General features: G+C 35.4%; 1 protein-coding gene across 1 annotated transcript; it reads right to left on the bottom strand.

Annotated features, from left to right (window-relative positions):
- Window positions 1-1,406: 1,406 nt before the first annotated feature.
- On the bottom strand, window positions 1,407-25,729 carry GTF2A1L (general transcription factor IIA subunit 1 like). The gene is made up of 7 exons (XM_071221609.1): window positions 25,709-25,729; window positions 23,229-23,330; window positions 14,565-14,649; window positions 12,964-13,550; window positions 4,005-4,265; window positions 3,237-3,326; window positions 1,407-1,424 (listed from the first exon to the last, which is right to left on the bottom strand). The coding sequence occupies exons 1-7, from the start codon at window positions 25,727-25,729 to the stop codon at window positions 1,407-1,409; spliced, it is 1,164 nt and encodes a 387-aa protein (XP_071077710.1).
- Between the last annotated feature and the right edge of the window lie 497 nt (window positions 25,730-26,226).

Below are 26,226 nucleotides of genomic sequence, written 5' to 3'. Positions count from 1 at the left end.
AATCAGCAATTATTCACTGTACTAGCATCTAAGGGACAAAGCCAGCTATAAGCAAAAGTTTGATACTGTTAAATGAAGATGCAACATATCAAATAGTTTCACGTTTAACTGTAAACAGTGTCCTATTTATAGCACAGAACACTCTCATCTATGGTAAAAGGTTTCATTTCACCATTAATCTTCTCTATGATGATATCCTCATTCCTTTACCCTTTACGTTAATCTTAGACATTCCCTAGACTTCTGAAATAACATGCCCATACACTTTTAACTAATTCTCACTCAACATGTTGACCAGTAACCTTCGTTTAACCTTTTTTCATTGTACATCTTAATATTTGCAAGTTATTTTCCCAATTGTTAACTTATAAATTTTAAAGGCAAGTTCCATAATGTTAACCAAATCCAAAAATATATAGATTTTTTTAAAAAGTGTTTCTCAAAGTCTAAAGAACATGTAAATCACCAGGGGAGTCTTGTTAAAATGCACATTCTGATCCAGTAGTCTGGGGTAAGGCTCCAAATGCCTCATTTGTGACTCCCAAGGGGAACTGATGCTACTAGCATTCAAAACACACTGAGTAGTAAAGCTCTTAAAAGAAAAGCCTGAAAAGTCTGTTCACCTGAGTCTTTCAATACTACCTGAAACAAGCCAACTAATGACCAGAACTGGGAAGTTACTCTTTTATAAAAATTCACTGCTACAGTGGTCTTTACCAGTCTAACCTTAGAGATACATTCTCTTTGCAAGCTATCTTTTGACTTCATCACTCCCCTTAAAAAACTTTTCAATGGTTCCCCAATGCCCTGGTTCCCATTAAAAATTTTAGTACTTAAAATATTAACTAATTGAAGAGTACCCTCAGACAATTAGCCTTGTTAACACTACACATCTAAAATCACTCCTCCTATCTACCCCACAAGGTTGTTTTAAGAAACAAAACAAAAAAGCGTAAGAAAATGCTCTGAAAAATACAAAGCACTATGTAATTAATTACAGGCTATGTCCCATAATGAAGTACAACAAAGAATACTCTATCCATAATTGTCTAGAAATTTCTTTGTGCCTCTATGGAAGGCACATATAATTTCGTGCCTTATAATGTTTTCTTCATAGAAGGCAATATATTGTTATAAAGAAGTAAACTAAGTTTGGTCCCTTTTGTATTACCTATTCCTTCTTGTGTTTATGTTTACCAGCATCTGAATTGCCATTTTCTATCTGTATAAAAGGTTATAGGGGAGAAAACAAACTTATTTTTAGAGAAAAAGACTTATTTTTTCAATTATAAACACCATCCTGTTTCACCTGAGCATACTGAAATTGTTAATAAAGAAAAGTCAAAGATGCAAACATGCATTAGTCATCAGGGAAATGCAAATCAAAACTGCACTGAGGTACCACTTCACACCCACTTGGATGGCTAAAATCAAAGTCAGATTACAAGTGTTAACGAGAATGCGGAGCACTCTAAACCTTCATACACTGTTGGTGGAATGAAAAATGGCACAGCCATTTGGGAAGACAATCTGATGTTTCCCCAAACTATTATCACATAACCCAGGAATTCTACTCGTAGAGAGAAATGAAAATATATATTCACACAGAAACTTGTACACAAATGTTTATAGCAGCATTCTTCTTAATAGCCAAAAGGTAGAACAGCCCAAATGTTCATCAACAGAAGGATGAATAAACAACATGTGGTATATCCATTCAATAAACTAGTATTCAGCAATAAAAAGGAATGAAGAACTATTACATGCTACAACACAGATGAAACTTTAAACGTTGTATGAAGAAACCAGTTACAACAGACCACATAGTTCATGATTCCCTTCATATGAAACCCCAGAATAGGGAACTCTAAAAAGAGAGAAAGTAGATTAGTGATTCCTCAGGCCTGGTAGTAGAGCTTGGAGGAAATGAGATACAGTACTAAGAACTAATGGGTATGGAGCTTCTTTTTGAGGCAATGAAAATGTTCTAAATTTGACTGTATTAATAGTTGCACATATCTATGAATGTACTAAAAACCACTGAATTGTACTCTTCAAATAGGTAAATTGTGTAGTATGTGAATTATATCTCAAAACTTTTAAAAAAATAAATATGTAAATATGCATAAATAAGGACAAAAACTGGCCATTCTACTACATAATCACAGTTAAGTGTTCTTTAAAAAAGAAAAAAATATATATGTCAGTTGCTAAAGTTAAAGTGCTACTAACTTAATTTCTCGGCTTGAAACCTGAGAGACACCTTGAACCCACCCTTGTCAATCATTCTCTAAAGTCCAACTAATCACTAAGTCCCACTGATTCTTCCATCGCAATCTCTGAAGCTCCCTCGTTCTACACTGCCATCGTTAGCCTGGGCTCTGATTACTTCAAGTCTGTACTCTCCCTGTTCTCACTATTTTCCTCTTTCAAATCAGCAAGCACTGCCAATTACAATTAAACACAATTACAATTTTCTCAATAACATTCTTAGAAGACTAATGTCCACCAAATCTGTATTTCTCCTACCAGAATTCTGGATTTTCCAATCTGCTCCCAACTCTGTTCCCTACCCAGTCTCATTTCCTAACACATCCCAAAACAAAACACTTTAGTCAAGACAGAGCTATCTCTTCACTGCCCCTTGAACATTCTACATGCATCCATTGTTCTACCTTTTATTAGGTTATTCCACTCTAAATGCCTACTCTCCCCACTTATCTATATCCTACAAATCATTCAAGACCTATTTCAAAGCCCCATATCACCCATGAAGGATTTGTGGAGAACTCTCACTACAAATAATTTCTTGTATCTCTAGCCACTTTTAGGACATATTTACATGTGCCACATATCTTAGCAATTGATTTACATGCCACTCATCTCAGCATCTGACTTACCTGTCACATATTTCAGCTTTTAATTTACCTACCATCTTATTGTATGAAATTCTATTATTCCATACAGAAAAACCTTGTTTCAATAAGACTGTCACCTCCTTGAGACAAGGACTATCACTCTTCTTGTATCACTGAGACCTCAGTGTCACACCCAAAATACATCCCAAAAATTTATACAATTCATTAGCTATTTCAAAGATTTAACTAACATTGAGTTAAAGATTTAAGATTTATTTAACTGTAACTAGAACTCACCTTCATATTCCCCCTCATTTTACATACTTTCCTACTATTAATGCAATTAATAAACCCAAAGTCTAAAAGGGGACACAGTACCTTGTCATACTGACAGACGATCACATTATCCGTGTCAAACAGGTCTGGCACGTCCTGCTCACTCACATCGTCTCCAGAATTTAAAGGGTCCTAAAGGCAAAAGATGGTTGCATTAAGGAATTTAATGATGTTTTCAATTTTTTAAAGGGAGGCATATGTAAATACTGGAACTTGGAGAGACAGAATAGTAGTGTACTTAAGAGTCAAATAGCCTGTGTTTGAATCCCAACTTGGCCACTTAATAACTACTGATCTTGGGCAAGTTATTAAACTCCTCATATCTCAGTTTTCTCATCTGAAAAAAATGAGGACAGTAGTAAGACCTGTAGGGCAGTGGAAATGTCAAATGTAAGGCAGGTAAGACTTAATATGGTACCTGGAACATATGTAAGGACACCATAAATGATAGTTAATACTACTTACATGCTCCTTAATTACCATATTCCACAAAGATCTTAGTACATTTATTAGGATTAGAGTAGATGCTATATGCCTCTACCCTAGCTGCCTCCTTTACCTCCACTCCCATACCCTAAACTTCCCACAATCTCTAGTGAAGACCAATAAATATAGTAGCTGATTCCTAAATAATTAATACTGGTTTAAATTACAGTTTAAGTTTAAAAGTTTAAATACTAGAGTACAAGGAAGACTCATTTTAACACTAAAGACAGAGTTAATCTTAATTGTTATTCCTCTTGGTTCCAAAGTAAAGTACAAATGTTATAAATTTAATAAAGAAAGTTTCAGCTCAAAAGTAATCCTCACCTCTTCCACAATGTCTATTTGAGGGTCTTCATTATCACTGCTGTTAACAGTTGAATTTCCATTTGATATATTGTCGGCTTCTCCTTCAAGTACCTTCAGGTCTCCTCCATCAATAATCCCTAAAAATTCATTCTCATCTATGTCCCTTGTACTTCCTATTTCATCATTGGAAGATGTATCACCAGTTCCATCTACTTGAACTATTTCATTAATATCATCACCGGTTACTTGAATGCTTGTACCTGTCTCAGAATTATAATCCTAAAATGAAAAAGAAATGCAATAAAGTTTTTCAAGTAAAACAATGTATAGAAAACATTGAATCATACAAAATATAAAATTAGTCAAACATCTCACAAGTGGTCACTTAAAAGTGTTTCTTGCCTCTAAGATCATGTTCCCTAATTTTTAATTTTAAGACACCCCTAGCATTTCTATGAAACATAGAAATAATTTTAAAATTATAAAGTAAACCCACTTATAGTCATACATAGAAAGCAAATGAGTTAACTGCTTTAAGATAGTATTTACCAGGGTTTACATACCTTAAATTTATAGAGCACCTGTTAGGTTTTAATTATTTCATATTATTTTAAACAATAATTCAATGAAATGGAAAAGAACAAGTGACATAATGCTCAATGGACAAATAAAAAATGTAAAGAATAGTACCAACTGAAATAAGCAAAATAGGAAAGGATAAATATAAATCAGAACTGATATAACTGAAAAAGAAACAAATTCAAAATCATAGCTGGAAAATTCAACATTCTTCTCAGTAATCAACAAAAAAAGACTGAAATTCCATAAGGATGTAGAAGACCTGAAGAGCCCAATTAACCAATTTAACCTAATTGACATTTATCGAATACTCCACCCAAAATAGACAAATTATACATTCTTTTAAAGAGCATATTGCAGGGGTGTCAAACTCATTTTCACCAGGGGCCACATCAGCCTCGCAGTTGCCTTCAAAGGGCCAAATGTAATTTTAGGACTGTATAAATGTAACTACTCCTTAACTAAGGGCAATGAGCTTGGCGATTTCTCAACAGAAACTCTGCAGGCCAAAAGCGATTGGCACAAAATACTCAAGATATAAAAAGCAAGGACCTACAGCCAAGACTGCTCTTACCTAGAAAAGCTATCATTTAGAACTGAAGGACAGTTAAAGAGTTTTCAGATAAGAAAATGCTAGAAGAATTCATCACCATCAAACCAGTATCATATGAAATGATACATGAACTTCTCAAAGAAGAAGAGCAAAATATGAATAAAATGGCAAGAACTGCATACCTATCAATAATTACTTTAAGTGTAAATGGATTAAATGTTACAATCAAAAGATACAGGATGGCTGAATGGATAAGAAAACAAGATCCATACATAGGCTGCCAAAAAGGAACTCACTTCACATCAAAAGACACACACAGACTGAAAGTAAAAGAATGGGAAAAGATAATTCATGTATATGGAAACAAACAAACAAAAAAGTAGTAGTAATACCTACATTAGACAAAATAGACTTTAAAACAAAGGCTATAGCAAGAGACAAAGGAGGACCCAGCAATTCCACTTCTGGGTATTTTATTTAAAGAAACCCAAAAACTAATTCAAAAAGACATATTCACCCCTATGGTCACTGCAGCGTTATTTACAATAGCGAAGATACGCAAGCATCCTAAGTGTCCATCAATAGATGAATGGCTAACAGAGGCAGGACATATATATAATGGAATATTACGCTGCCATAAGGAGAATGGAGTCTTGCCATTTGTGACAACGTGGATGGATCTGGAGAGTATTATGCTAGGTGAAACAAATAAAGAAAAATACCATATGAATTCATGTATATATTGAATCTAAAAAAGTGAACAAACAAAACAGACACAAACTCATATATGTAGAGAGCAAACTGGTGGTCTCCAGATGGGCAGGTGGTTGGAGAGATGGGTGCAAAAGGGGAAGTGATTAAAACGTGCAAATTGCCAGTTTTAAAAACAGTCACAGTTATATTAATGTCTAATCACTACATTGTACACCTGAAACCAATATAATACTGAATATTAACTGTAATTTAGAGATGAAAAAATGGACTTCCAGCCAAGATGGAGGCCTAGGTAGACACACTGTGCCTCCTCGCACAACCACAAGAAGGACAATATACTTAAAAACAAAAAACAACCAGAACTGACAGAAAACTGAACTGTATAGAAGTCCGACAACCAAGGAGTTAAAGAAGAAACTTTCATCCAGACCTGTAGGAGGGGCAGAGACAGGCAGCCGGACAGAGAGGACTCACAGCAAGGCGGCAGCTGGAGGACCCAGGGAGGGGGTGGCTTGCAGACTGGGTGATCCCACATTCGTGTGCAGATAAACCAGGAGGAACAACTGGGGAGCAAGACAGACCACGAAACCCAGAGTTCCAGTGTGGGGGAAATAAAGCCCCAAGCCTCTGACTGAAAACACCCGTGGGCGTTGAGGCAGCAGTGGGAGAAACTCCCAGCCTCACAGGAGAGTTTGTTGAAGAGACCCACTGGGTCCTAGAACATATACAAGCCCACCCACCTGGCGAATCAGCACCAAAAGGGCCTAATTTGATTGTGGGTAGTGGGGGGAGTAACAAAGTCGGCTGAGAGCTGAGCAAGCAACATTGTTCCCTCTTGGACCCCTCCCCTACATACAGTGTCACACGCAGCCACGTGGGTTGCCCCACCCCAGTGAACACCTAAGGATCCTCCACTTACTACATAACAGGCATGCCAAGATCCCCCCCCAAAAAATGGCCCAAATGAAAGAACAGATCATAGCTCCAGAAAAAATACAACTAAGCAATGAAGAGATAGCCAACCTATCAGATGCACAGTTCAAAACACTGGTTATCAGGATGCTCACACAACTGATTGAGCTGTCACAAAATGAAGGAACAAATGAAGGCTACCCAAAGTGAGAAAAAGCAAAATATACAGGGAACCAACAGTGACAGGAAGGAAACCAGGACTCAAATCAATGGTTTGGCTCAGAAGGAAGAAAGAAACATTTAACCACAACAGAATGAAGAAACAAGAATAAAAGTGAGGAGAGGCTTAGGAACCTCCAGGACATCTTTAGACATTCCAACATCCAAATCATAGGGGTCCCAGAAGGAGAAGAGGAAGAGCAAGAAATTGAAAACTTATTTGAACAAATAAGGAAAGAGAACTTCCCAATCTGGCAAAGGAAATAGACTTCCAGGAAGCTCAGAGAGTCCCAAAGAAGCTGGACCCAAGGAGGAACAAACCAAGGCACATCAAAATTACATTACCCAAGATGAAAGATAAGGAGAGAATCTTAAAAGTAGCAAGAGAAAAGGAGACAGTAGCCTACAAAGGAGTTCCCATAAGACTGTCAGCTGATTTCTCAAAAGAAACCTTGTAGGCAAGAACGGCTGGAAAGAGGTATTCCAAGTCATGAAAGGATTGGAATACCTCCAAGAATACCTACATCCAAGATTACTGTATCCAGCAAAGCTATCATTTAGAATGGAAGGGCAGATCAAGTGCTTCCCAGATAAGGTCAAGTTAAAGGAGCTCATCATCACCCAGCCCTTATTATATGAAATGTTAAAGGGACTTACCTAAGAAAAAGATAAAAATATATGAACAGTAAAATGACAACAAACTCAGTTATTAACAACTGATCCTAAAAGACAAAAAAAAAAAAAAAAGCAAACAACTAGAACAGGAAGAGAATGACAGAAATGGAGATCACGTGGAAGGTTATCAGAGGGGGAAGCAGGAGGGAGAGAGAGTGGGAAAAGGTACAGAGAATGAGTAGCATAAATGGCAGGTAGAAAATAGACAGGGGGAGGTTAAGACTAGTATGGGAAATGTAGAAGCCAAAGAACTTATAGGTATGACCCATGGACATGAACTAAAGGGGGGAATGCAGGTGGGAGGTGGTGTGCAGGGCAGAGGGGAATAAAGGGGGAATATGGGACAACTGTAATATCATCATCAATAAAATATATTTTTTAAAAAGATGAAAAAATTTTATGTGTCTGTGTGTGTATATATATAGTCTGGATATATAGATATATCTATCCAGATAGACTATAGTCTATCTATAGATGGACTATATATATATATATATATATATATATATATGTACAGTCTATCCAGAAGGTATCCAGTCATTTACTATGAAAAATAGAGACATTTATTGAAGATGATGCAGGATACAAGAAACATTGTACATAAGACAATGACGCTTTAGTCCCCTTCAAAGTAGGTACCTTGGGACCTCACCCAGTTCTCCCAGTCGCCATCAGCTGCCCCATTGTATTTTCCTGAATCTCATCGACAGTCTGAAATCTCTTCCCTTTCAAAGGTGATTTTAGTTTGGGAAAAGCCAAAAGTCACAGGGCACCAAATTGGGCTGAAGTGGCACTGAGTTACCTGGGTGATTTGATATTTCACCAAAAAACTCTGCATGAGACATGATGCATGAGCAGGCACGTTGTTGTGATGAAGCTGTCAGTCACCAGTTGCCCATAGCTGCAGCCTCCTAAATCATCCAAATAGTTTCCACAGAGGAATGTTTAAGCTTAACACAAAATCTGATGCAGATTCATTGCTCTACTCATTCAGTCATTTTGAATGTGATGGCCACACAGTACACGTGCTCACTCAACGGCAACTACTGCCCCCCAACACACTGACTAGTACAGTGAAGTCATCACTGTTCACACATGCACATTCCAATCCACTCTTCTCAGCTGCCAGGTTACATCAGTGTCGCACAAACCATTCTCATTATATTAACAATGGTTGGACTTTCTCCAGACATCCAATTAACTGAATACTGAATTCAAATAACTACTGATATGATATTCTTCCTTTTAGAGGAATATCAGAATGGATTTAAAAGAAAAATAAAAGCTCTTACTTGAAGTTATATATTCTCTTAACCCCTCAACTCCATCCATTTCTTTGAGCTAGAGAAGTAGTTCTTAATCTTCACTACATATTACAATCACTTCAGAGAGCTCTTAAACACTGATGAGTGGAACCCACTCATAACCAATTAGATCTAAATCCCTTGGGGTAGACCTGAACATTATTTTTTTTAATGCCTCAATGATTCTAACATTTAGCCAGGATTGAGAAGTACTGAGCCAAATAAAGAATCATAAATCCTGTTCTTTAAAAGCTTATATTCCAGCATATATAAATGTGTATATATCCTTAAGTACTAGATATACAGATTAATAAAATGTACCTCTCAGTGCAAACAGGACATTTTAGTGTATATCTGTTAAGTGCATTATAACAGACACATGCTTAAGTTGCTGTAATAACATAGAAGAGATGCATCCAATCTAATAATGAAGGGAGAGGGGGAGATATTGAAGTAAGATTTCTGGAGGAAGTAATAAATGGATAAGTAGGAACACACCAAAGGAAAGGATGGCAGGAAGAAAATCCAGGCACAAAGCAGAAAGAGTAACAGGAGCAAAACAGAGAGGCAGGAAACACCAAGGTTAACACAGAGACTCGCTTCTAGTTAGTTTGGTGTTCCCAGTGAAGTAGCAGGCATAAAATAAAGGAAGCATAAATAAGAAACTCCGGCTCAGAAAGAACACAGAAGTCCTTGCATGCCACATTAAGGAGCTTAAACTCCATCCTGGAGGCAATGGGTAGTCAGTGATGTATTAAGCAGGCTGCTTTCTGGGTAAATCTCTGCTAGCCATGAGGAACAGAGACCAATAGCTAACATTCACTGAGCACTTACCATGTGCCAGGCAGTGTGCTGCTGAGCACTTCACACTGATTATCCCATGTAATCCTCCCATTACCACAACTCTATGGTAGATACTATTATCTTTCTTTTACAAATAAGGAAACAGTAACGTGTCCAAGTCACAGAGTTATTAAGGAATAGAGAAGGGATTCAAAGTAATTCTGATCTCTAAAGCTTAATCTCTTGAATGGATGGACTGGGCCGAGCGGAAGGAGAAACAAACAGCAAAGACAATGGGCTAGTAACATAGGAAACTATTATGTTACCCCAAATGAGAAACAATTAGGACAATGGCAGTGGGCAGAAAGAGGGATCAGATTTCAGAAATATTTAGTTTTAAAAGTTATCAAAATCACATGATTCAGCCTTAAAAAAGAATTAAATTCTGACATGTACTACAACATGGAAGAACCTTAAAAATATTATGCTAAGTAAAATAAGCCAGTCACGAAAGGGCAAATGTTGTATAATTCCACTTATGAGATACCTTGAACAGCCAAATTCACAGAGGTAGAAAGTAGAACAGAAGATACCACAGGCTGAAGGGACGGGGTAATGGTGAGTCACTGTGTCATGTGTACAACACCTCAGTGTGAAATGAAGAAGTGCTGGAGACTGACAGTGGTGATGGCTGTACAACAATGTGAATGTCCTCAATGTTGTCCACCCAAAAAAGTACTGAACTGTACACCTAAAATGGTTAAAATGACAAATTTTGTGTTATATATATTTTCCAACATTTAAAAAATAGTTGTTAAAAAGCCCATGATATAAGGAGAACAAGTCCTTAGCTTGCAACAGCAGGTGGGCAGCAGTACCAGGCCGTATCTCTCAGGAGGAACAGTGAATTATTGTGACATTCTGGTAGATCTGTCTAGAAAGTACATATGAGCATGAAGCTCACAGGAGCAATGGGGTTCAAAGTGTAGTCATCAACAAATAGGTGGTAGTTAAAACTATGACAATACATAAGATTGCCCAGGGAAAACACGGAGAATATAAGTGAGCTGAGGATAGACCCTTAGGAAACAAGAGGGGCAGATATAGAGGAGGAGCTGATGAAGAAGCTATAAGAATACAGTCAGAAAGGCAAATATTTAATATAAGGCAGCAGAAATGACAATATGTGGAATTGGGGCAATAAGAATGGTTTGGGGGAACAGGCAAAAAATAAAAAGGAGTCAAAGATACACTACCACACCCATTTCTCTCCCACTTTTTGGAGTTCCAGACCTGAGTTTCTGGTTCTCTTTGGCATTATAAGATTTAAAAAAAAAAAACTCCTACACTGAGGAAAAACTTAACATAGTAACATAGACTTTAAAATAGGAGCACATCAAAAATTGTCAGGGATATATTTTATGAAACAGCAAGATTGCCTCATAGAAACATTTACATAGAAACTTAAGATTTGTGCTAGTCTACACAGGAAAAGTAAACAATTATAGCTAATTGTAACTTGCTTAAAGCAATGAGACTTTCTGAAAAGCTATTTATAAATTTTGAAAATTATATCAGTACAAACTTTACCAGATTAAGAACTATTTTAAAGATATCCTACAGTAAATTAATTTTAAAAATTGATAAAGTCAATTTTGAATGTTTGGATTATGTTTTAAATATAGATCTATTTTAATTCTAACTGACAAGTTATATAAAAAGTTACCCATTATATCCCATAAAGCATAACACCACTACTATAAAGCTTATTATGACACCAGAAGCTATTAAAAACTCTATATACATCATCTCTGATAATTCTAAAAAAAAAATGACATTGATTTCATGCCCAGTTTACAGAAGATAATTTTAGAATTCAGAGAGTAACATTATACTGCTTGCTTGTAAGTAGTGAATCTAGAATCTGAACTTATTATGGCTCCAAAGCTTAAGCTCTCAACCACTATCCCCTAAACAATCCTTGATTAATCCCCCTTAACTAATCTATTTCGCCATATCAGAACAAAGTACAAGGTGACATCTAATAAACAGTCGAATGAGTCCTTGAATCATCACACTGAAAATCTGCAAAGTTCATACGGAGTCCAGGAGAAAAACACCTCCAAAAATTACAAGTGATGAAAACAAATACTTATTTTAAATGTACAGTTATTTTATCTCAAAACCAAATGCTTCATAATTATTTTAGCCTACATTTCTTATATTTTGTGTATTATTTGGAAAATATCAGAGTACTCAAAAAACACTTTAATCTTAATACTTTATACCAAAACTAAACTAGAAACAGACTTGTTAAACAATTTTAAACAGGTTTCATCAAATATCTGAAACATTCTAAAACAGGTCAAATAATTTCTTAAAGTGTTTTTCTTTGTTGGTTATCCTTCACTGTACCCCACAGGCTTCCCCTTCTACCTATGAAAATGTTAAGGTGGCACTAATAGTTACCAATTTGTACAGCAGTTCTAAAGGACCACTAAACCATTTAGCTTGAGATACAAACCTTTCATTATTTGCCATATGTCACTAAAAAGTGGATAAATGGAGTTAACTATAAGACATATTTTACATTTGTAGAAAGATAACATGACATTTTGTTTTACCATCCAAAATTCCCCATAAATCTTTCTGCCATCACTATGAATTCCTTGGAAATTAATAATTAAAGCCCATTTTCAATATGGAAAGTTAATTAGAAACTACTTTTAGTGGTTTAAATTCCAAAAGAAATTATGTATTTTAACTAGTATTTTAGCAAACAGGGAGGAACAAAATATCTATTTGGAGGTAATTCCTCGTGTAGAGAAAATTTTCATATGGGAGTTTAGGAAAATAAGGTAGAGCAAGAAAAAAAATATTTTGGACCTCTTTTATATATTAAGTATGACAATGAATTTACCTGAAAATACTCATTTAGTTACTAGGATGGATTTCTGGGTCTTTTATATTTTATCTGCAGACAAAAACAATTCTCCCAATGTTAAAGGAGAGGTAAAATGGATTACCTTTTAATAAATGCATTTTCTTGAAAGAAATATTCTAATTCATTAATTGAAATTAAAAGTTTAGAAATGCTGAGAATGAATACTTTAAAACTGTTAGAGTAGAAACAATTAAACAATCTTCTAAAGGGAAAAACAAAATATATACTTTAAGTAGCCTTACAGCTTAAAAAACTCAGAATATCTAATTACTGGCCATTGTTTATCCCTAATACCTTCTCTGAGACAGGTAAGCTGCTGGGCTCCTCTACATTTCTTGACTGCTTTACGGAATCACATCCAAACATCCTATTTTGAGCAAAATGAAGTTGAACATCAGACTTGTGCTGGTGCTGAGCCCCCTGAGGGCCCATGGAGATGGGTCCATGCAGGTTTTGAGTTGCACTTGCTGAAACACTGAGCAAAGGCTCCACGTTAGCATTTCTTTGAGAGACCTGTGCAGGAAATACAACACCTGGAAGACTGACATACTGAGAGCTCTCTGGCTGACTCAACAAAGCTTCAGACATGATGTTATGCTTATTTCCAGGAGGTACAAGTGTATCACTGGTGGCATTTTCTAAATGTTTCCTATCCACTGTTCCAGAATGAAGAACTAGGGGTTGTTGGAGCACAGTTCCTGTCCCCTGTGACTTTTCACTAGATGCCTGAAGAGAACCTGGGCTCAGTCTTGAAACACTGGTCTGTATTACTGAAGGCTGCCCAAGCTGCTGAAATACTTGCTGAATTGGATGCTGAAGAACACCTGCTCTTCCAGAAGTCTGTGTCACCATAATTGGTACATTGACTTTATAAAGGTGACCTTAAAAATGAGAAATCAAAACTGTAAGAACAATATAATCCCGATTTCTTTTCAAATAAAGTCATGTACAACAGGGTCAGGGAAAATATATCAGTGTGTCATTAGTGGTTATCTCTAGGAGATATTTTCTTTTAGTCTTCTGATTTTTTTGTATTTTCTAAAATAAATATGTATTACTCATTTTTAAAAATTAAATGTCTTGCTTTAACTCTAGCCTTTTCCCACTATTGCTTATATGGCACATTTTGAGATACACATAGGCCACCAATATTTACTCCATAAATCTCTCACACTGTTTGATAAATTATAGGGTTACCAACCCAAATTTGGGGTTTTAACAAACATAATTATGGAGGATATATTCCATATATTTAAGATGTAAGATACTGTATAACAACTATAAGACAAGGCTATGCAAAAAGTTTACTAATTTTAATTTACCAAAATTTTCCCCTTCTTTCATTTAAAATAAAACCATAAAGACAAAATTTATTTTTTGAGCATTGTTAGCAGCTTTGCTTAAACTTTGCAACAACCCAAAGAATAGATGTAATTCTCTTTCAAAGTAAGAAAGAGTACTCTTAAAAGCAGAAGTTGGTTGATCTCTACACATTTTGGATATTCTATTATGCCACACAATCTCCAATAAGAAAGATGACAAAAGTTGATCAATCTAATCTTTACTTTTTCTTGACAAGAGGGACACAGAGATATTATTTTGAATTCATCACAATTTAGATAACTGACTTGAATTAGAGTAAACATACATGTAAAGTATCTTCTGCAATGTTGGGAAAGAGAATTGAGAATAAAATACAGGACAGGACTAATACAGGATCTTTCATGGGAGACTGTTTCCATAGTAATAACCACCACTGATCATTACTTTTAAAGTAAGGTTTATTATAAGTTCTTATAACTTCTGGTATAAAGTTTATTAAAAAACCATAGAAATCAACATCCAGAAGTGAATGCCAATGCTGAAAACAAGACATCTTTAGACTATATTCTTACCAGATGCAGTCTGTAGTGTCACACCTGCTGGCACATGAATAGGATAACCAGGAAAAGTGAAGTTTGCACTGGAGTTTGAGGTGCTCTAGATATGAGAAATTTATATTAGAAAAGGGCTTTACTTGTATCTTTTTTTCCCCTGATGATCATAGAGGGTCAAAAAATGTGATTAAGGACAACAGTTTAACAACAGGTAACATTACATTTGAGTTCTTTGAATTAAACAGCATTTTTATGTTTGATTCAAATAATCTCATTACGATAAAATTCTGTTCTCTGGCTATTAGCAGTGAATCCATTAAGTCTTAACAGTACAAACAATAACTCACAAAACTTGCCCACTACGTAGACTTGCCTGGGCCACTGATCTTCAAGATGCCAAATATAAGAAACACAGCTGTTTAAAGGAGTCCTATAGTCCCTAAGTTGATCACTAATGGTATTTTAAAGTAGATAATACAATAGTGTATATTTTTTATTTTTAAATAATTAAACCTTATAGTTTTAAACTTTTTAAAATACTAAATCAAAAGACAAAGAAACATTTTTGTCTATCAGACCTGCAAAAATTTAAAAGATTGATTAGTAACATTCAATGTTGGTAAGGATGTGATTAAAATCAATTCTCTCAGACCACTGCTTATATGAGTATATATGATACAATTCTCTTGAAGAAGAATCTTGCAATTTATACCAAAATTTCAATATATACCATGCATGACCTTTGTCCCATAAATTCTACTTCTAGAAATTTATCCTGATTACCTGATTATCACACAAATACACAAAGACATATATATCTACAGGTATAATCAATGCAATGTTACATTTTTAAAAAGCTACAAATAATTTAAATGTCCATCAACAAGATTGGTTAATTAAACTGTGATACATTTATCAAGGCTACTCAGTATTTTACTGGCATTGAAAAGAATTCCTCCACATTATTAATTTTTTAAAAGTAAATTACAGAAACAATAGAGAATGATCCTACTTGTACTCTGAAAATTAATATTACTTTCATGAAAGAAATCTAGATGAGTATACGTTAATTAAAACAGTTATCTTTGGGGTATAGCACTGCACGGTCCTTTCACTTTTTACTTTATAGATCTGTTTTAACTTTTTATAAGTATATTATTTCTTTAGTCAGAAGCAAATTTATTTCTAACAATTTCAAAAGCAGAGATATTTCTTCATTGGTCTCCTATTAAAAATAGCACCATTCTTCCCAAAAATCCTGGAAGGGATATGGTTATTTGTTCAAATGGAAATAAATAGCCCACTAAACCTTTTATCCTAGAAAGGTGGCTCATGGGCTAAAAGAAAATGAAAAACAGTTACTGGATTATATACCATTGATATGTAAAGAAAAAAGGCAAAAGAGAAAAAGTGCTATTTTCCCCAACAAAAATTACTCAGTTTTATACATATTAAGTTTTAATTTTTTTTTCTTCCCCTAAATACTATGTGTGGGGAATCTATACTTTAACCCCTACTACAAAAGTAAAAAATGACTAAAATATTCTGCTTAAATAAAAGGAATAGCTATGCTGTGGCTCAACTCTGGGGAGAGCAAAATCAGAAAAAATACCATATCAAAATTATCTATTTAGAATCCACTAAGTATATAACATTATACAGTCTATTAAAACTCCATACAATGTAACTTCAAAGATTTTATAGTCTTATAGGTACAGTCTTGGCAGATGCTAACAACTGCTATGGAAGATAGAAAAAGTTGGTAAGAAAATGTCAATTTTGGAACTTCTGAGTTTTTGCAAGATCAGTGTTACAGAAGCTATTCCGGTTTCCCATCCTTTACATCTTTCCTAGTCAACTGGAGTATTAGGAATTACATTTATGCCCAGCCATCTGCTATCATTCACTAAAAGTGGGGCATATCTTTTAAAATATATCTTAAATAAACTACATACCAGTTCTGCTGTGGTAAAACTGGAAAGAGTTCTACCAGCAGGGATAACTAACGATGCTGCATAGAAAACAAAATAATTATACAATTCATTAGAATTTACCAATTGAATAAAATTCCTAAGTATAGCTTATTTTAAAAACTGGTTTCCGTCACTCACTAACATGTTTGACCATGGTGAATTCTAAACTGCCTGATCCCGAGAGGCAGAAGTATTTAACTAGATTTTTTGTCCAACAACTTTAAAGAATTTACAACTAACCTACTTTAAATACCAAAAGCAAATATTTCATTGTAAAAGTGTATACTATACTATACAAGTCCATAATAAATACCTAGATTGTCTTCAGTAAGTCAATGTAGCACTAAATCTACATTACATTTCACAGGGAGAAAAGGTAGTATTTGTTAAAGTGCCTATTTCCGAAAGACAATACTATTGAGCAAAAACATATAACCCAACATAAATCTCTCAATTTTATAGGTTCAAAATAAATTTCAATTCATTCATCTTATAAAAAATTATTTACAGTACTTTAGCCAAGTACTTTATTTACAGTACAAAGGCAAGCATGGCTACACAGTTTCAAACATACATAAATAAGAATATGTCTCCTGATGCCCTGGTCAGTGTGGCTCAGTTGGTTAGAGCATCAGCCCAAAAACCAAAGGGTCATGGGGTCAATTCCCAGTAGGGCACATGCCTATGTTGCCGGTTCAGCACCTAATTGGGGTGCGAACAGGGGGCAATCGAACAGGGAGCGAAACATCTCACATCAGTGTTTCTCTCACTTCCCCCCCCCCTCTCTAAAATCACTAGGCATGTCCTTGGGTAAGGATTAAAAAAAAAAAAAGAATATGTCTCCTGAAGTCTTTGCATAAAACAGGTATGACTGCTTAGAAAAAATATAAGAACAAATTAAGAGAACTTAACCTGTATTAAAGCTGCAATCTCATACCTTTCCTTTACATCTACCAATTTTCTATGGTGACCATCATTCCATTTATGATATGCCTAAAAGGTTGGCCAAATAATTGTAAACATTATCATAAAAAATCAGTCTAAAAAATAAAGATTAACTCCCATAATCTTAATCCTTAAACCTTACCTCAAGGTTCATTTTACCTAGATGAACATGACTGTAAACTATCATTTTGCTGTTTCTTTAATAAAACAAGAATGTTTAGCATGTTCATGCAGCGCATAGGTATTAAATGTAACATATACTGTGGCCTTTTCACATACTACATTAAGGAATACTGTCCCAAAAATCTGCTTCTGACACTAGAATGGTTCCATCATATACAACAGCTCAGAAGAGCAAATATTTTTTAAGCCATACTTCCCACATTAAAACAACAGAAGTGAGACTACCTAGATTGATGGTTAATGAAGCACAAAATTATTTTTATCCTCTGTTCATCTACAGCTTTGCTTATTAACAGGCATTCTTTTAGAAAGGCTAAATTAGAAAGAATTGCAGTGGAAGGAACACAATGGTATTAGTCTTAATTAGCTGAAGTGAGCAAAGCTTAAGCTGCTAAAGCTTAAGCCATAGCCTGAGAAGAAACAAAAATGTGTTAACACACTGTCTGAAGCAATTAAATGAATTAGTTGAGGAAAAACAGCAACAATGCTCCTCTTTTAAAGACTTTGCAATAAATCCTAAAGGATAATTCCCTATAGATATATAAATCAAACAGAGCTGTATGAGTTTTAAGAGATTCTTTATAGCCATCAGGATAAAAGCATAAACTAACAGAATTTTACAGTAAAGTTTCATGCAACTCCTACTCAAGTTTGATACTAAATTCACAAGTTATATGCACCATTTGTATATGTTCATAAATTTTATTTATACATATATATATTCCTAAAACACACTTTTTATTTTTTTAATTTATTGATTTTAGAGAGAGAAAGTGAGGAAGGGAGGGAAAGACACACACATATCAATTTGTTGTTTCACTTATTTATGCATTCATTGGTTCCTTCTTGTAGGTGCCCTGACCAGAAATCAAACCCACAACTTTGGCCTATCAGCTGATACACCAACACACTGAGCTATCCAGTAGGGCCCTGAAACACATTGTTCAAAATATTCAAGATGGTTTCAGTAACCAATTAAGTTTTAACTGAATACATGTTTTTACATAAACAAAGTGTCGGAATTCTGGTCTTCATGTGTATATTCTAAAATGCTAAATTTCACAAAAAATAGGCTTTAGAAAGAATTCAATCCCACAATTGTTCTAAAAAAATTAAGTCTTAAAAAAGTAGATTATAAATTATATATAATCACCCTAAAAATAGAAGAGTTCTCAAAGTATAGTGTGCAAACCCCTGGGGGTTCCTGAGACCCTTTCAAGGTATTTACAAGATCAAAATTAGTTTTGATAATAGCAAGACAATATAGGCCTTTTTCATTTCTCATTAAATACTTTAGTAATGTTTGCACTGATGGCGCAAAGCAATGATGAGTAAAATTGAAGGCACCTTAGCACTAATTAAGGCAGTACAAACCTTAACAGTGGTCACTGTATTTACTCTCCATTGCCACTCACTCACAGTGGGAGGGAGGGAGGGAGGGAGGGAGGGAGGGAAAGGAAAGGAAAGGAAAACGGCAGCAACAAAACCATTTCACATAAGAAGGTCCTTAATGTAACTACAAAGAATTGTTCATACTAAATTTCAACTCTCAAGTATACTTCCTTTTCATATCCTGTGATGAAATGGGAGGAACACACAAAGCATTTCTGTAGCACACAGAAATACAGTACAAGGAAATATGAGGAATTGGTGCTACTCTTCAAGTTGGGAGCTGACCTAGCCTCTTCTTTTAATAAACACTATTTTTACTTTAAAGAATAACTGACAGAAACTGCGGTTATTGAGACTTAGGTTATTGGCAGACATTCTTTTTAATGAATTAATGTGTCCACCACTTCCAGGAAAGCAAACTGATATTTGTTTGGCAATGATAAAATTCAAGTTTTCAAGCAAAATTTAGAAATTTGGAAACTTTTATGCCCACCACAGTGGGTTTGATATCTTACTAATACTTTTCTGATAAGATGTGTGGTGCTATTAATGAATATGACTTTTTAATCTTATTTAATGAACCATATATCAACTATATAACTCAGTGACCCAATTATTTCCCAAATATCCAACATATGTTACAAAATTACAGATGGGTTAAAGAGTCATTTGAAGTACAAGAAACACCAGTTAACTTTAATGTCACAAAAAGTCCAGGGCTGTGGTTTCAGACTCCACCTTGCACTACCTCTCAGAAACTACCACTTGTTGAGTTTTAGTGTAATATTAAATTATCTGAAAATGCTGTTAAAATACTCCTACTTCTCCAATTATCTATCTGTGTGAGGCCAAATTTTCTTCATATACTTTAGCCGAAAATCCCATAGCACAACAGATTGAATCTAAAAATAGACATGCAAATCCAGCTGTCTTTTCCCAAGCCAGACATTTAACAAAATTTGCAGAAAGGAACGCAATGCCACTAATCTCACAAAAGAATTTTTGTTCTGGAAAAGAGTTTTAACAATATATTTTAATTCCTTTTAACAAATATTTGTCATGTTAATCATTTTTTAAATTAAACCTTTTAATTTCTCAGCTTTAATTTCTAATATGGTAAGTAGATACTTAAAACCCACATAAAAGAAAGCACTTTGAGGTCCTCGATTTTTAAGAGTGTAAAGGGGTCCTGAGACCAAAAAAAAAAAATTGACCACTGAAGACACAAGTAATTATTAAATAAATGGATAATACAGTCTAAAACTATAATAGGGCAAACAAGTTTTAAGGGTGGGACAAAGGCAAAGACTTATTCCATTGTAGATTGAAGTTGTTTTCAAGAGATAAAAAGGTTGTAGAACTTAGTTTAGGTTGTTTTAATCAACCTTTTAAAAGTATACAATGAAGTACATCAATTTTATGATGCTATTTGCTTTAAGCATCTTATTTTAGGGTACCTAGAAATGAAAAGGAATAGGAATAAGGCCTAAAATGCATTTTTAAAGGATATATATACTTTCTCTTAAACCACTTCGTTATAAATTATGTAGAAGAGAATGAGAAAACTGTCTTGTTTAAATATAATTGTTTCTCTTATACTAACTTCTAAGACAGAGAATAAAAGTGCTGAGTGAAAGCCAAATAGATATATTAGTTGCAAGAGAATTTTGTGGTTTAAATCACTGGGAATATTACCATCTTGCGGCAAAATCAAGTATTGCAATTGTGAATGACAAAGAACCTGAAAAGTGTTAAGTATACTTTTGATAAAAGACAAATATTTTACCCCTCTCACACTTGCCACCCTCCAAGCCATCCCCAAGTAAAAATCTTTAAATTCTTTAATAAAGAAAAAATTCAAAAGAATGTAATTAAATAGAGAAATAAAAGGGATATCCTAATAAAACAGAAAAGTTAAATATGAAATCAGCCAAAAATCCAACAACTGATGGAAAATGTTTTGATGTATCAACTTAGTAATTAAAACTTCTATGGCTAATTCTTACAGAGCAGAGTTATACAAGCATAGCATTAAATAAAAGTTCTGTTTGGTAATTCAATACTCATTGTTAATTTATTTCGTTTTTATACATTATAATTGCTGCCACACTTAAATTCTCTTGTTTTGTAATAAATGAGGTACTAGCCTCCTTACTAGTTTTCTCTTCACCTTGGTTCATGTGATTTTCATGTGAATGTTCCCAACTATGCAATGAACAATCTAGTTATTACTGACATCTAATCCAAAATCTATCCTCACCTCTTGCAAACATTAATCTACTGAATTTCATCTAAACTCAATAAAACCCATTTGTATGTGTGACTGTGTGTGGATACATGTGTGTGTATATGTATACACACATGTACTCATACACGCATATGTATACATGTATATAACATTTGTATGTCTATGCAGACATGCACACGCACACACACAAAATGGAGAGTTAACAAAAGTATGGAGATTATTCAGGCTACCTCACTGTTGTGGATTTATACAATGATGGCTAGAAACACACACATTAGGATAGCATAAAGATTACAAGAATCAGAGAAGAAAAGAAGGAATAAAGGCCAGAAAGATATAACAGAATAGTTTTATATTCATTAGCTAGTCTTTTCCAGGTCAAATTGATATAAATAATACGGACAAATACAACAGGGACCCCCCCAAAACAGAATTTATTTATTAAAAATTGTGTACTTATTTTTACATGTTTAAACTTCCATCATCTTCAAAGTACTCTTGATTTGATGCAATACACCTATCAAGATGTTTTTCCCACTGCTCAAAACAGTTTTCAAACTTGTCGATTTGATGCCTTTAAGTGCTTCTGCCACTTTTTGTTTCACCTCTTCTACTTCAAACGGTTTCCCTTTGAGGACTTTTTTCTTCAGGGAAACAAAAATGTCACTCTGGTAAAGATTGAGTGAATAGGGAGGGTGGGGCACGGGGTCAGGCCATTTTTTGTCAAAAACTGCTGAACACTCAGCACATTATGGGCAGGTGCGCTCATAAATCACCCATCATGAAATAGGCTAATGCATTGAGTTTTCATTAAAAATTCACTGAAGCCAAACACAACCTCTCAAAACAGCGCCAGCTGATACACTGATACAGATGAGTTCCTAGAACACTAACCTAGCGGGGGAAGCCTGTATTACAAGGGGCCCACCCTCCAGAAGGTAATTCTGGGGTTTTTGATCCCCCCCATATTTCTCTTAAAAGGAAAGGTCTAGATTCAGGAAGTCCAAGAATAAAGATTAAAGACATATGGTCAATTTCTAGCCATCACTGCATATATCCAAAACAGTGAGGTGGCCTGAATAATCTCCATATTCTTGGTAACTCTCCATTTTGCTTTCTTTTTGTTTTGTTTTTTATTGTTGTTCACTACAGTTGTCCCCATTTCCCCCCCGTTACTCTCCCCTGCCCTACCCACACCACTATTTTTCTTTCAATACAATAACAGATGTATAATATATACAGAAACCGAGAGAGAAAGAGAGACTGCACAAATGTGCAAGTACCCTCTCCTTCTTCAGCAAAGGTGCCTGGATTACTCCTTGACTAGACCTAATCAAATTCTCTGAAATTATCAATGCATAATCCCAGTAGCCCGCAAATTATATAATCTGTTCCTCTAAAGTAAGGCTTTGTCACCTTTGTAGACTTTAATATTTTAAAAACTAGCTGAATAACCCAATTATTTGTCAAGTAACAAGGGATAACTGTGTTCACTTAATAGTAATGATTTTGAGGTCCAAACCCTCTCACCTTAAGAACATTACCCTAATTCAAAACCATCACCAAATGAGAATTTGTTCTGAAGATTCACATGGTACTAATTTACTAACTGTATCCAACCTGTTGATGATTGCAACGTTTGGTGCAAGCTGTGTGGCAGCTGAAGGGTGAACAGAGGTGAATGGATGCTATTTCTGAAGAAGTCTTCTGTTGCTTTAGACTGCAAAACCTTTGTTTCCCAGAGCTGCAGACAAAAGAAAAGTTTGCTTTTTAAAAAAATAAAATAAAATAAAACATTATATTTATTTCTAGTTTTTACTTTTTAAAAATTAAACAGCTGATGGCACAATAAATGTATTAAACTATAATTAAGGAGCTAGAACTATAATTTATCAGTTTTATAAGGTGAAAAACAAGACAGAAACACTTATATTAACAAACCTGCTTCAAGTCTTTTAACACTTGTTCCTCTATACCTTCTTCAGCAAACAGATCCCGCACTCCTTCAATCACATCTTCAATAACAGATCTGTAGAGTTTAGGCTACATAAAAGCAATTGTTAAAGTTTTAAATTCTCAAGTTTGAATGTATTCCATCTTGAAAGACATGCAGTATGCACTTTCTAATCCTACAGTTTAAAGAAAACCCACCATACAAATTTTAAGTGCATCCTACTTTTGGTATGTATAGTCTTAGATTTCCATAAATTATTTACCTTCAAACCTATAGCCTCAGTCTACCTACAAAGCTGAATTACAAGACTACAATAAAATGTGAGATAATATTCTTATCAAGTTGTATGGTTACTGTTAGGTTACTTGGCTTTTATGTCAATATTTAATCTCCCCACTCCTTTTAAAAAGGGAAATTAAAGGCAGGTGGAAATGAACCTGTTTTTAATTTACCTTTTTCTCAAAGAGGTCAAAGGAGCTTTTTTTTTTTTTTTTTAGAGTTCACTATATTATTTCCACAAATGTAAGTAAATTACAAGCCATAAAACTGGGGCAAGCACTTACAATAGTGTAGCCAAAGCCTGTCCCACTTCCAAAATACACATAGCCCCCCCAAAAAATATTCTGAACTATTGTCAGGTAAAAATACAACTGCACCAAAATGGATCGACTAACAGAAACTAAGAAATGAATGAACTTTACTCTTTTCACAATCTGCATATTGTAGAGACTAAGCATCATCCTAAAATGCTCCCTAATAAAAACATGCCATGACAATAACATTAAGCAGATTTCTACCCAGATTAAACATTGGTCATTATCAACAGAAAAAAATAGCCCTGTGAGGTAAACTCAGTCCTACAAATGTATGTAAACTGTGCCCCACTCTCACCGCGGGTAAAAAGGCAATGCTAAGTGCAGTGGCAATACTGACGCAGGGCAAGTTCCACTGATAAGGAATGGCAAAACAGGAATTTAGTTGAGTTGCTCTTATTTCAAATTGTTTAATCAAGCCAAAATGAAAATTGTGGCATTCTAGGATTGCTCATTCATACTACTCAGAAAATACTCCAAAGAGTCCTGCTCATAAGAGTAGCCAGGTTTTAAACTTACCCTTCTAAAGATCCAGGGTAAGCCTATGAATAGGTCAATTAGTTACATTTAAATAACATGTTATTCACAAGCATATCCACTAATTAAGATTAAGTGCCCTAGATTAGTTGCTTCTTCTAACTAAAACAGTTTACCCTGATAAAGGCATACTAAACTGATGTTTCAGTGTAATCACATTTAAAGCTGAAGGAGAAAACTCCTAGGGCTAAAAAAACATCTTTTAAGATCTGCCCTCAGAACGTAACAGCAGCCACCAAAAATAACCTATCGGAACACAATTTTCCAAAAGCCAAGTACGCATTAAACATGCTTTCTGTTCTAGGAATACAGTTAGACTTTATATTCTTTCCCTGTTATCTTTATTAAAACTATGTATAGTCCAGGAACTCTATCTTAACCTCTTCTCTATTTAAAACACACACACACACATACATACACACACACACACTGTCTCCTTGGAGTTCACCACTAGATAAATTAGTATACATGGTAAGCTTACATTAAGGTATAAATATTTTATATATCTTAAAACACATTATCAGAAAACAGATGCACATTAAAATAGTACGTCTATAAAAATACCCTAAAAATAGACCTTCATGCTGCATAGGCTCACATGGAACTCAGAAAATAACAGATGTGGACAAGCACATGGCCTTTCACAAAATGTGAAATCTGCTGAACTGAAAATGAAAGTGAATCTTTAATTTGTTTCTTAGTTCAGATTTTTAAGATTGACAGAGGTTCTCACAAGTGCCATTTCACCTGTCGGTTCCCATCGTGAGGCTTAGGAACCCCTTAAGCAAAGCCATGTTTGTGTTTTTAAATTCCAATTGTACGGTTAAGCATAGCATGATACTGGTTGGAGAAATGAGGATGGGGGAGAACTTACACAACATGTGGTGGGGTAACATGAATTATCATATTACCTGTTACTTTGTGTAAATACAGCTTAGAATCAACAATAACTGTACTTAAGAATTACAACTAAGTAGAACTGAACTCGCGAATTTTCTAAACGCAGCAAACTGGGAGGGTTAAGGTGAGTTCCACACCTAAACACCTCCTAAGCGTCTCATTCTACACCTCAGTTGGGGTGAGAAGTGAGGCTAGGAGGAGGGATGGTTCTTCTTCCGGTGGGAGCCAGGCCCAGCCTCCAGGGTGGGCTCCTGGCCCTCATCCCTTCCTCCCGCACAGCGAACAGCCACAGCCCCTAAGGGCGAGGGTTTCTGAGTCGGAACGCCAGGAGAGTAAAGGGTTTGCAGAGTTTGGCTGCCATGAACGCAGACCAGTGGGCGGATCAGTGGGCCCTCTACACAGAGCCCAGGCTGAAAGGAAAGGCTGTCCCTCCTTACCACCGAGTTGACACAGGCCATGGCGCCTGCCGCAACGCCTGGCTCCTCGCGCCTGCGCTGCACGCAGCGCGCCGCTGAAGACGGCTCCCTGCGCTCTTTGAATGGGCACGCTGACCGCGCTGCTACGTAAGCCACGCCGAGGGCACGCTAAGGGCACGCCGAGGTCGAGGACCAGGGGCAGAGAAAGGGAACTGCTGAGAATGCGGCGGCCTGCGTTAACCAGCTGAAACAGAAAGGTTAAATCTGGTCTGATCAGGTTTAGACCGTTCACATGACCCCTGAAGAACCTGTATTTTCTCAATCTGTGAAATAAAGACTTAAGAAAATAGAGGAGGGGCGATGCAGTGGTAGATTCCAGTACGCCTGACCTGCAGCTTTGAAGGGGGCTGGGCCCGGAAAGAGGGGAGGCTAGTGGTATCTGTTCTCTCCCACCAATTTTCATTCCACCCCTCCGCCCCACTTGCAGCTGAACAACAAAAATATAACCAGAGCCAGACTCTTCTAAATTGGTTCTCAAA

Source organism: Desmodus rotundus, chromosome 5 (assembly GCF_022682495.2).
Source record: "Desmodus rotundus isolate HL8 chromosome 5, HLdesRot8A.1, whole genome shotgun sequence".
In the NCBI taxonomy this organism is placed as follows: domain Eukaryota; kingdom Metazoa; phylum Chordata; class Mammalia; order Chiroptera; family Phyllostomidae; genus Desmodus; species Desmodus rotundus.
This window is presented reverse-complemented; position numbering and strand designations above follow the sequence as displayed.

Excerpts from the sequence above, each read along its gene's own strand:
- GTF2A1L (XM_071221609.1), bottom strand. The coding sequence starts at position 25,729 with ATGGCCTGTGTCAACTCGGTG. Across the intron at positions 14,650-23,228 it reads TGTTAAAAGACTTGAAGCAG|AGCACCTCAAACTCCAGTGC; the intron begins GTTTGTTAATAT and ends TCTCATATCTAG. Across the intron at positions 13,551-14,564 it reads GACACTACAGACTGCATCTG|GTCACCTTTATAAAGTCAAT; the intron begins GTAAGAATATAG and ends CTCATTTTTAAG.